The sequence below is a fragment of the Melanaphis sacchari genome, unplaced genomic scaffold (genome assembly GCF_002803265.2).
Source record: "Melanaphis sacchari strain LSU unplaced genomic scaffold, SCAv2.0 Contig141_pilon_pilon, whole genome shotgun sequence".
Lineage (NCBI taxonomy): Eukaryota > Metazoa > Arthropoda > Insecta > Hemiptera > Aphididae > Melanaphis > Melanaphis sacchari.
Window position 1 is genome coordinate 943,403 of NW_020270600.1, and position 12,973 is coordinate 956,375.

Sequence of the window (12,973 nt, forward strand, 5' to 3'; positions counted from 1 at the left end):
ACTAAAGGAGTGTCCTATGGATATACAACTGTTGTTTTTTCAAATAAAAATCTCATTTTCTACTTTAAACTATTATTTGGCAAATATTTTTTTTCTGAAAATTTTGATTTATCAAAATTAAAATTTGAACCAGTAATTTTTGTCAAATTTGAAGTATGTATTTATTTTGTACGTTAAAGATAATAAGTTTATGATAATAGTTTTGGAGGTTATGGTAATATTAACGTTTTAGTTATTTATACTAATTTATAAATACAATCAAAATATAATAGTTAATAAACATTATGTTTTTTATCATTACACCTATTTAATGTTTTATGCTTTTGTAAAACTATTTTGATAGCTCTTATTCTTAGTTAAAATTAATTTAATAACTGAAATTATTAACTAATGAATTAAGCACACCATAATTTATAAATAAATTATTTACAGATTAATACACAGTAAAAAATTAAGAATGGGGAATTATCATTTGAAAAACAAAAGTAAGTTTATACCATCATAGCAGGTATTCTTTAAGCAGCAAAAAAATAAAATATTTGAGTGTATTTAACAATTCCGAAAATCAGAATTTAAATAATTCATTATTAAAGAAAAAATAAACTTGAATATTCTTGATGAATCACTCTGTATATAGAAATTAATATTAATACTGATTAACTGTTACATAAAATGTACAAATATATCGTACCGATTAAAAAAGGCAATCGTAATAACAATCATATAATATGTCGAAGAACACCAATCACCGATATAATTTTCAGGGTGATATTAAATTAAATCCCACAAACACTTTTGGGTTATCGGGGTTAACTCCAACCATTATTTATTAGGTTTTTCGAGTTGAGTCCCTTTAGCCTATTAGCGTTATCTTCTGAAACACCATGTGGAAGTTGATAGTGCTGTATAATTAATTTCAAAAATACAAAAATATAAATCTTATATTAAGTTAAATTTCATGTACAATAATTATACATCTGTTAAATTATGAGCCCTACTTTACATCTAATAACATGTCTTGAGATAATGTTTTAAATTACTTATTTTTCACTAAGAACTTGAAAAATCATGTATAAATAAACTCTAAAAAGTAATAAAATTACCTAAAAAACTAAAATGCTAAAAGACGCTTTAAAAATCAAAAATTCAAAGGTTTCACTTTACCTGTTATAAGACCACAAATTGAAGTATGTACTTGGGATGGTATTGTTTTAGAGTACCTATCAAATAAGAATGCATTTATATTCTATCGAGAAATTGATTTTTTAAATATATAATAATATTTTATGACAATTGCTATCATCTTACGTTTTGTAAAAAATTAAATGCACACTATATTTACAAAAAAAATATAATGTATATAACATACAATCAAGAATTCAAGTTTAATTTTGATTCACGAGATTGAACAATCAATAGATAACACCTATAACAAATTCATACTATTTTAGCATTATGAACTTTTATTTTTACCATAACTTCGTTTCTATATTTATTACTGTTTATATTAATTAACGACTTATTAATGTCAAAGTATTACAATATTTGTTCAAAAATAAATAAAGAGTTATTTTTAAAAATCAAAATAATAATACTTTCTTTAAGTACAGTATACTCGTATTTTGCCGTTTCGATTTCCCGACGAAAGGTTAGCATAAGGTTATTATCACTTATTTCGTCGTGGTCATCATAACGCCGTATCGAATAACCTACTTTATTAATTGTTTTTTGATTATTTATAAACTTTCGTAAATTATAAATATGTATTTTTCATGTTTTTAATTTTTAAATAGTAAATATTTAAATGCTTTTTTTAAGTTTTGTTTTTATATATAATTTATTTTTAAATTATAGGATTTATATTATTATTATTTACATGCTATTATATAAATGTTTTGAAAAATATTAAACCTTTTGAATACTTAAGTAAGGTGTCCCGTCAAATTATCGCGATAATATTGTCGCGGTAATAATATCGCGGAAATAACGTCGTGGTTAATTTCATAGCATATCAATAATCTCGCGCGTCATTATTATCGCAATATTTATTATTTAAAAGATAGCAATAATTTGTTTGCTTTGTACGAACGCTCGTACACGGCAGTATTCGTTTGGTAATATAACAGTATAACACAGCACACAGCCTGCACTATGGAGTATATTACCAACCAAAAAGGTGGAATATTACTAAAATATAAATCTTTCTTATACCAAAAAGAACGTGAAACAACAGATAAAATTATTTGGAGGTGTTTAGAATACACAAAAAAAAAATGCCGTGGACGTTTACATTCTTCTGGTGAAGTTGTTCTTCATACAACCGATCATAATAATCACGTTCCCGACATAGGCAAAATTGAAGCAAAAGAGGCTATCCAAAAATTAAAAGAAACGGCAAAAAATACGCAACTAACAACTCACTGTGTTGTGGGGACTATAACATCTGAAGTAAATTTCATTGCACATTTTTATTACCATAATTTTATTTTTTTATTTTATTAGACAATAATTTACATAATATTATAGATTACACAAAGCGCAGCAGGACAACTACCGAGTTTAAATCAATTAAAGCGTACTGTTCAGCGAATTCGAAAAATCGAAACATGTGCTCCACCTATTCCAAAATCGTTAAACGATCTTATAATACCAGACGAGTACAGGAAAACAACAAGTGGTGAGACTTTTTTACAGTATGATAGTGTTAATTATGACGGTTACCTTGATAGGTTTTTAATTTTTACAACTGAAACAAATTTAAAGTTAATGCAAATATGTGAACATTGGTTGGCGGATGGCACTTTTTCATGCTCACCTCATATTTTTAATCAACTTTACACAATACACGGAGTTAGTTATTCAAATGTCGTACCAACTGCATATATTTTACTACCAAATAAGAAAGAAGAGACTTATAAACGCATGTTTCTTGCATTAAAATCCTTACATCCACAACTCAATCCAAAATCTATTATGTTCGATTTCGAAAAAGGTGCAATGAATGCTGCAAAATGTGTATTTCCTTCAGTCGATATAAAGGGCTGTTTTTTTCATTTATGTCAAAGTATTTGGCGACATATACAGTCCAACGGATTACAGTCCAAATATTCAAATGATTCCGATTTTGCTCTTAATTTGAGAAAACTAGCTGCACTTGCTTATATTCCAGAAAATGATGTATTGTCCGCCTTTGAAACTTTACTCTAATCTCAATTTTACCAACAAGAAATGTTATCAAATTTAATTGATTATTTTGAAGATACATGGATCGGTAGACCTAATCGTAGAACTAGAAGAGCCCCTTTATTTTCAATTAAAATTTGGAATTGTTATTCAATGTTAGACGATGATATTCCACGAACAAACAATTCGGTTGAAGGTTGGCATAATTCTTTTAATTCTATGCTAAGTGCGCATCATCCATCGATTTGGGCATTCATTACTGCATTAAAAAAAGAAGAAAGTTTAAACCGTTTCAAAATTGAACAATATTACTGCAGGATTTGAACCACCAAAGAAAAAAAAATATAAAGATTCCACAATAAAACTGAAGAAAATATGTGATGACTATAAAAATAGATCAGTTGACGACTACTTACGTGGTATATCACACCATTTCCAATACCAACAAATATAAATTAAATTAAAATTATATATATTATGACTTAACTTATAATGAAAATAAAACGCTATTATTGATTATATATGACTGTACTAATTATTTTGTATTATAATATTTTTTTTACTTAAATTGTAACGAATTCTATATTATTGCGATATTTTTGTACCAACGACATATTTATTTTTACGATATTTTTACCGCGATAATATTGCCGCGATATTTTTACCGCGACAATATTGCCGCGATATTTTGACGTGTATCCCTTAAGTAAAATCCGCTTTAAACAAGTCATTTGACTGATAAAAAAAAATTTACTTTCATTTGGCCATAAATATATAAATATAAACACATAGTTATGAAAAATGTAACATAATATCTAATACATTTATGTTATTAACCATTATTTAGACAAATCATGAGTTTCATTTTTGTTGAGTAAAATAATTATCAATTGAAGTTATATCCGTAATTAAGAATGTAAACATCGTGTATTAATTAGTTATTTAAAAAGGTATATACTATATAATATTATATGTATATAGTATATACTATATAAACATGCACAGTATATTTTTTTGTAGTTTTATCATAAACATTTATAGACATTATGCAAAAACTTATTTTTATTTAATTTATGTATCATCATTAACTAAGAGTATGTACTATTATTACATCGCAAGTGACCAACTGGCCATAGTTTTTTTTTTAACTTTCTAGATATACTGTATACCTATACCTATTACCTATATTAAAATTCGTATGTAAATTATAATACGCACAATAGTTTATTTGTATTTTCAGATTGACAGTACTGTTATTTTTATTTTGAATCGAAAATTATCATAAACTATATGTCATCCACATAGCTGTCACGTATCAGTTTTTCATTTTTATTTATTTTTTTTTTTTTATTAATATTTCATTGATATTGGAAAATCGTTTAAGGTCATTGACAGTATAAATCAACAAATTTTTAAAATATGACAAAAAAAATGCAAGATGTAAATAATATAATATATGTATGAGATTCTGATATTCAAGATAAATTATGTATGTGTGCAGAAATATGACTTACTAATGAACTAGTAAAATATAACTGTATAAAATTAAATTGTTAAATAAAAACACTACATTCGTACATTTGCTTCTGCAAATTTAATGTTTTTTTTGCGATTTTGTGTTTCAGGCTTTTAGCATAAAATATTTTTCACAAAAATAAATTAAATATATAACATTTGTTCTAATTTTTACACACAGTTGGCATGAGATATTATTAGCTAGACTTTAACAGAAAACTCTCATTGGAATAATAAAAAAAAAAATAATAACGCCTCCCTTAAAATAAATAATCCATACGTAAGTAGTTACGTAGTATATATAATTACAAATAATAGATTATTTTATAATAACCGCGAATAACTTAAAAACAAAATATGTGGTTAATATCGAAGATTTCTAATAAATTATAGGAATATGAAAAAAATATTGAATTATATTATATTCTTATTTCTTATCGTAATAAATTTGTAATTACCAAAAATTACGGATGATACCTACTTAGATTTCATCGAAATGAATCAACAAACATAATAATAATTTAGATACTTTATTATAGCTATACGCATAATGATAATATCGTTATAAAATTATACGTTTGTGTACTACAGGGATCGGCAACATTTTAATTTATAATGTTAAATACGGGTTTAAAATATGTATAATATTTACAGGATGGTTCATTTTGCATGCCTATTAATTATCTTTTTTATCATTTAATTGTGAATCAATGTAAATTAAAATTTTTTAAATATTTACTTACATCTTGTCATTCAAAGAGTGTCTTTTGATGGTGTATCTACAAACATATTTTTATCAAATGAGAACTACATTTTTACCGAAAATTAACAAATGATTATTTTTGAAAATGTTGATGTTTTGAGTAATTAAATTGCGAACACATCTCTAAAAGAAGAATATTCATTATGTAATCCATAATAATAGATTAAGAAGATAAATATAAAATATTTATAGAATACTTAATTCTTGCACTTAAAAGTAAAATTAACCAGAACTCAAAACATTCGTAAAATACTAAAATTATTAAAATTTCAAACATCAGACCCATATACACCAAATGGATTTTACTAAAAACATCTGAATCTATCTTTAAACATCTAGTTTAAACTGAAACCCTTTTAGCCATAAAATATTCATAAGTGATAAATCTTTTAGTATGTGTTTTAGTAGTTAGTTAATTTTTTAATAATGATTATTGACAAACAAAATATTATAGTGTAATTTTGTTAGTGAAATAAATTGTTTTTAATTTACAAGTTAGGTTATATATATGTCACGGGTAATGTTAACATTCGGATAATGTCGACATTATCCGGCTAATGTCGACATTAGCCATATGTTAACATTAACCGGTTAATATGACATTAGCCAAGGACTTATGGATAATGTCTTAACAACTATAAAATTGTATCATGCATGATAGGAAATCATTTTAAATTATTAGCAATATTAAATATATTTTAGATACAATTAACCATATGCAAAAAAAAAAAGATACAATAATTACTAATTACCATAAAATACATAATACGAGTATAATTTAAATGAGCTTATTTTTCATTTTTAATAACCTAATCTACTAATAATACAATATTAAATTTTATTTTATATTTTAAGATTTTTTTTTAAATAGTATTTAAGAATAGAATGAATGTGTTATTATTTATTATTACATGGCATACTTCCATGACATTTTGAATTACACAAAATATTAGATGATTTACACTTACAACGATTGGTATCACATTTACCTTTGCATGAACACCTTTTGTATCCTTGACCACCACTACCGTCTGATATTAGACCAGCAATTTCCCTCAATGATTTTTCTATAGGTACCACCTCATCAAGCGGTATTAATGATATCGGACAAACACCAAACTGGTTTCTGGTATATAACTGTGGCAAAGTACCATATTTATTACCAAGTTTATAATATTGTTCGTCCTCAATAGCCACAACTGCAAATAAAATATTTCTTGGGTCTGCTCGTCCTCTGTCGACATCGGGTAAAGTGACTCTCACACTATCTCCGACGTTAGCTGGGGGAAACTTATGGATAGACCTAAATTTCATTTTTTCAGCTTGATTTATCAAACAAATTTCAGAATTTTTTCTATTATTATCGATTGATTTCTGTAAAAAAAATAGTTATTATATTATATTTAGTTATTTAGAAAAATATAGGCAATTTCAAATTTTCAAATATCAATATCATACCTGTCTTATAGATATTAAGTCACATAATCCTTCGTCCTTTGATGCTTCCGAACAACAATTTTCATTCACCACTTGAATATTATTTTTTGCATTTACATTTTCTTCTACATTGATATTGTTTAAAAATATTTCTAGATCATCTTCAGTATTTATTTTATCAACGGATTCGCTAGGAAAATGTGTAGTCAAACCAACTCTCATATCTGTTCCAAACATTGCCTCGTACGGTGACCTACAAGTATTTCGATAATATATTAATAATACAATTTTATTATATGAAAATTTGACAAAATAAAAAAAATGATAAATATCTAAATATTAATTTTAAACTACCTTTGAATACCAGAATGAAGCGCTTTATTCTTCATTAACTGCACAAATCTCAAACCTTCTTTCCATGATTTTACGCTATTAGTTTGCATCCAAGTGATCAACATATTTTGTATATCTTGATTAGCTCTTTCCACGCTACCTTGACTTTGGCTATGGCGCGGTTTACCGTGCACGATTTTTAGCGTAGGCCACATAATTTTTAAGTCGTTTATAATTTTATTGACAAATTCTCGCCCATTGTCGGATTGTAAAATTACTGGTGCTCCAAAAATACAAAATATATCCAAAATATTGTTCGCTACTTCTTCGGCCGTTTTCGACTTTAAAGCCCGTAACTGAACAAATTTTGTTAAATGGTCTTGGTAAACCATAATAAATCGAAATTCACCATCGGCCTGCGATTGCATGTCAATAAGATCCACCTGGCAACGACTATTCATTTCTGAATGAATAATTGGTTTAACTACAAGGCCTTTTCGTTTAGATGACAGTTTTGTTTGACAAGGTCCGCAAAATTTTAAGTACATAAGTACAACTTCTTGAGTACAATTTTTGTATTTTTTTTTTATTTCTGCCATCATTCGATACTTACCACCATGACCAATATTAAGATGTATTTCATTTAGTATATCATATAATTCATTATTTTTTACGTAATAAAGTAAATTAGTACTACCTTTTTCGACGGGTGCTATAAGTTTTTCTTCTCCTCCGATATTAATAATTTCAAATTTATTTAAACGACGAGATTTATGGTTGCCTTTCAATTCATTTATTATATTTAAATATTTTTCATCTGATAAATAAGATGAATTATCTTCTCTTTTTTCAGACAACAATTTCTCAAATAAATTATAAAATTCCGTTTTTGTTTCCATTTTATTTAAAATTAAAATTAAAACACTTAACACTGTACTGGAAACTGTCACGCGTGAAAACTGAAACAGACTAACATCAGATCGAAGCGCGACGTCTCATAGGTATAAAAATAGGGATTAAGATAACATTATCCAAAATTGACTGGCTAAGGTTAACATTATCCGGATAATGTTGATATTTCAAGTTTATAAACGAAAAATTACACATTAGCCAACATGGATGGCTAATTTCGACATTAGCCGGATAATGTCGACATTATCCGAATGTTAACATTACCCGTAACATATATATCAAAATGTAAATTTAAAATTTTAAAAGTAATTTTAATCATAGTTATATTTTATTAGTAGATAAGTAGATTGTTTAAATAATATCTAAAAAATATTCTATAAATTGAATCACCCAGTTTTCAATTATTTAGTCTTGCCTGGGACTACTTAACAGTCATATACATTCAATGACGATTATTTTGGGCACCCAAATGTTTGTTTAATTATTTTTATTCCAGTATTTTAATATTTTAACACACTTAAAATCAGGAACGTTAATAAATACAAAGGCCTAATATTAAGTTATTAATTATTATTATAAATACTTCGATAAATTTTACAAATTATAAAATAAAATATTAATATATATTAATTATTGCTTACCTACTACGTATTATTGCTCTAGTTAATAAAACGTAATAACTCAATACTTAAACATAATATTAAAATTTTCAAAAAAAACATTTGCATTTGCTGCAAGACACTCTTAGAGAATATCATTAGAAATTTAAGGATTTAAAAATGTAATCTATACTTCAAAACTCTAAAAATTCATGATTTAAAAATATAAATTGAGAATGAATACATACACTTTGTGAATCACTCTATATCTATATATACAGGACCGTCCCGAATAACAATTCATGGGGAGGTAGGGGGTAGGCCTATTAATTTGCCGACTCAAAAAATTGTACAATAACATTTAATAAATATATTTATCTTAGGAAAAGTATAACTATCATAAATTCATAAATAGGAGGAAGATTAAATTGTAAAACTATATTATTCATATCTCAAAAAATAATATTTGATCATTTAACAGCTAAAAATTCCATACATTCTGATTAATTTTAAAATACCTTTGCTGGAAGATCGTCTAAATTAATAAAACTTTTTTCTAGAGATCTCTGAATATTTTGAATTTAATAATCGAGAATATGAAAAAATGTATGAGTTCATGCGATACATCTACTTACATTGTAAATATTAATACAATACCTACCTATATTAATTGTTAATAACATACTAACAGTTGGTATTATTTATTTTGAGTACCAATATTTTTACTTACTAGTTTTGAAATTGATTTCTAAGCTTCAACTAGGTTTTTAGCAGCACCAAAATGTTAAGCCCCGACTTTTGTACCATTATGAATGTTTTTTTCGTGTTTAATTTAATTTAATGCGTTTAGGTTTGCCGAAATATTTTTCATTTTTATTGTTGATATTCATGATTATTAAAGAGTATAAATATGCAAATAATAAATATGATATAAACAAAAAAAACGAAAACGAAAAAAAATAATCTCGTACCTAACGTTAAAATTGTAGAGAAGAGTTCATGTTATTCATGTCTAGAAGCTACAAACGATGTTACCTCTTACCATAGACGAATAGTCGAATAGACAACAAGAGATTGCGACGATAATAAATTAATATTGTATAATACTAAGAATAATTCAACATGGTTTTACAGTTGTGTTGATAGTAGATAAATTCGTCTATTTTTAGAATTCGGTGTATTCTAATAATTTGTCGTCGTTGTTTTATACAGATATAAAATATACATGAAAATATTTCTTGAAAATAATAAAAATACTACCTATTAGAATTCTGATGATACCGAATTGCCAACCTCAGATATCAAATTTGCCGACTAAATATTGAATAATCACGATTGAAGGGTGATTAGATACCCCCCTCCATGCCACCCCAAAGAACGGCCCTGTATACAATATGTGTATTGTGTATACATATGTATATATGTATTATATTATTGTGATTTTATATCATGACGATAATAATATTATTGTGACTAGGACGAGCGCGTTGATCGGTGGAGAAAAATCGGCGGCACAGAAGGGGCGTGTTGGTGCAATCGCGGAGAGTGGCACTAGTATCGTACGTTCAGCGAGCGATAGTTCGGCGGCCGCGAATCAACAGTCGGCCGGAGAAAGAACACGATCTAACGTCGATAACGGACAGTCGGACGGGACGCGCATGTGACCACAACAGAATATCGCGCCGTTTGTTTTTCTTCCTCCGTCGTTGCACGATCGCCAGTCTTTAATTGATCCGTCTCGTGACAACTGATTTGTCGCTCCCGTCATACCACAGGAGCACGATACGATGTACGTTATTTTATTCATCGACGTGATGAAATCGCACTTTAATAAAGGTTAGCACAGTCCGATAAATCTCGCGGCGACCGTTGTCGCGTTTTATATTAGTGCCACTGATCGCCACTGACTATATACACCGCACTGGAGCTGGAAGCAGTCGTCGAGGGGACGTGTCATCGTTGCCAAGCCAGACGCCTACATATAAGTGAGTACTCATTATAGTATTACCATAATAATATTTTAGATACATGAATTTTTTGATTTCGTAAAAAATAATTGGAAGACTTTTCACTTTTGTCGCTGATAGTATTTTCTGACCAATCATTTATCATCTTATTGACTTGTTTTTTATGTAGAATTTATGTAATAACTATCAAGTATAACGTTTTTGATGTATCGATAAATAAAATCATATTATTTAAATTTAAACTTAGACATTCGTTTTTAAATAGTAAACAATTGTATGGATTTGAAAATACAGTCCTCAAGTAATTTGTATAAAAATCATTAAAATAAATTCATTATTGAAGAAAAAAATTGAGCTGAGCATGCTTGAAAAATAAATTTGTATAGGTACTAAAAACCGCGATTATATTTTGCTTGTATTTAATTTGTACAAGCAAATATAATAACCTAACCTAACCCTATTGAATTAATGAATTCCTATTCAGTATAATTTATAATAACCAAGTAAAATATTATTTTTGAAGAAGATAAAATGGTAAACATTTTTAAATTTTGACAAAATAATACAGATCTTAACAAATATAGTTTTTTTATACTTAAATTATACAATGTTAAAAATAAACGAATTAAGATTTATAAATATATTATACAGATAATCCAGCTTAACTTTATATAATTAATAATATGTGTAAGCACAATTTTTTTGATTGTAATTTTTAAAATCGATAAAATGACGATAGTTATAGAATTATTAGGATGTTAAAACCTTATAAAAACAAAAATTTGTTGAAACATAAGTATTAATAAATAAATAAAAAAAAAAGAATTATTAGGATTAAACTTTTAACTTTACATTTATATTAATAGGATTTTGAAAAAATAGCTATTTTTATAAAGTCCAAAAATAATTATTTTTTTTAATCATATGCCTTCATAACTAAGAATATTATGTTTATTATTGATTAATAAAATGTTGGTTGTTACCAACCAAAGATAGTGTATATCATATTTCAAAAATGTATTTTTTTGCGTGACTTACTTTCTTTTGATAACTTAGAATCACATTAAAATTATTATGATTTTATATACGCAAGCCAACAATAAATACATTTTTTTATATTTTTTGAATTTTATAAAATGTTTTTATTTTAAACAAACATATAGAATAAATATACACTAAAATATTGCTAAAAAAACAGACAGAAATTTTTGTATGGTTATGAATGCAATGATAACAAATTATAATACTATTTAGTATTTAGAAAGTAAATTTATTAATTTTTACCATTTTATGATATTAATTTAAACAAAAATCTTATAATAAAAATTATATTCGTATAATGTGGTAGATGTTCTGACTTCGAAAAGATATTACGTAACATTATTCTCATTTAATTGAATTTATAGGAATAGGTACTGGAATATTAATCATTAACTTAAGACTAATGGTTTTAGTTAATCAGTGAAAACAATAGACGAACATTTGAAATAAAATTAAATGATCAGGTATTGTTTTTTAAAACTATCGCACACTTTCACTAAAATCGACGTAAATACAAATAAGGTAAAAAGCCGGCTCACGTTTTGGTTCCTCTGCGATTATAATTTCAAACGATATTAAAGTTTTTACTCATAATATTATAATAATAACTGAAGTATAATTATTATATTTTGAATGGGAATTTTTCACATCGTATTGTGTAATACGAGACGTTAGGCTTGCCGTAATGAATACACAAGTAACTAAGAAATTAAAATAATGTGTTAAGTATGAACAAAAAATAATAATACTAAACAATAGACTTTATGCAATTTCATAATACCCACTGTTATATTTAAAAGAATAATGAAAAGTGAATACACATTAGATCATTATGGTTGTGTGTCTAGCTAGAAAGTTAATAAATCCTCAAGTTATTTACTTACACTACACATGGTGTATTACTTATCATGAAATGCAACTGTTAATGATCAAAATTAATCTAATTTAATTAACGATTAATGCAATGTATATTAGCTTATTGTTTTAATTTTTTATCAGTAAATGTTACCTCTCATCGTTACAATATTAAATTATTATATATGTTCTCCATTGCAACAGTTTCAAACTGTATTTTAATGCTGCGTAGTGGTTATATTACAAATGTGAGTATAGCAATGGCAATGTTAGAAGTAATAAGCAATCCAAGCTAACATTTAAAAAAAATGATAAAATGAGACTAATCAAACTTTTATTGGATACCTAATGGTATATTTACATATAAT

General features: G+C 26.3%; 2 protein-coding genes and 1 pseudogene across 2 annotated transcripts in view; 2 read left to right on the forward strand and 1 right to left on the reverse strand.

Annotated features, from left to right (window-relative positions):
* The first annotated feature begins 2,574 nt into the window (after positions 1-2,574).
* On the forward strand, positions 2,575-3,637 carry LOC112591691 (annotated as a pseudogene).
* A 2,719-nt stretch (positions 3,638-6,356) lies between these two features.
* On the reverse strand, positions 6,357-8,130 carry LOC112591692 (KRAB-A domain-containing protein 2-like). Its single transcript, XM_025335590.1, has 3 exons — positions 7,253-8,130; positions 6,920-7,151; positions 6,357-6,835 (listed from the first exon to the last, which is right to left on the reverse strand). The coding sequence occupies exons 1-3, from the start codon at positions 8,128-8,130 to the stop codon at positions 6,359-6,361; spliced, it is 1,587 nt and encodes a 528-aa protein (XP_025191375.1). The 3' UTR covers positions 6,357-6,358.
* A 2,201-nt stretch (positions 8,131-10,331) lies between these two features.
* Positions 10,332-12,973, forward strand: part of LOC112591679 — a 50,783-nt gene continuing 48,141 nt past the window's right edge. The window contains exon 1 of the mRNA XM_025335574.1: positions 10,332-10,727. The gene's annotated coding sequence lies outside the window, so the exon portion shown is untranslated. The remainder of the gene's footprint in view (positions 10,728-12,973) is intronic.

Bases quoted from the DNA above. Each gene is read 5' to 3' on its own strand.
- LOC112591692 (XM_025335590.1), bottom strand. From the start codon at position 8,130: ATGGAAACAAAAACGGAATTTTATAATTTATTTGAGAAATTGTTGTCT. The intron at 7,152-7,252 runs GTAGTTTAAAAT...AAATACTTGTAG, and splicing joins CTTCATTCTGGTATTCAAAG to GTCACCGTACGAGGCAATGT. The intron at 6,836-6,919 runs GTATGATATTGA...TTTTTTTTACAG, and splicing joins ACTTAATATCTATAAGACAG to AAATCAATCGATAATAATAG.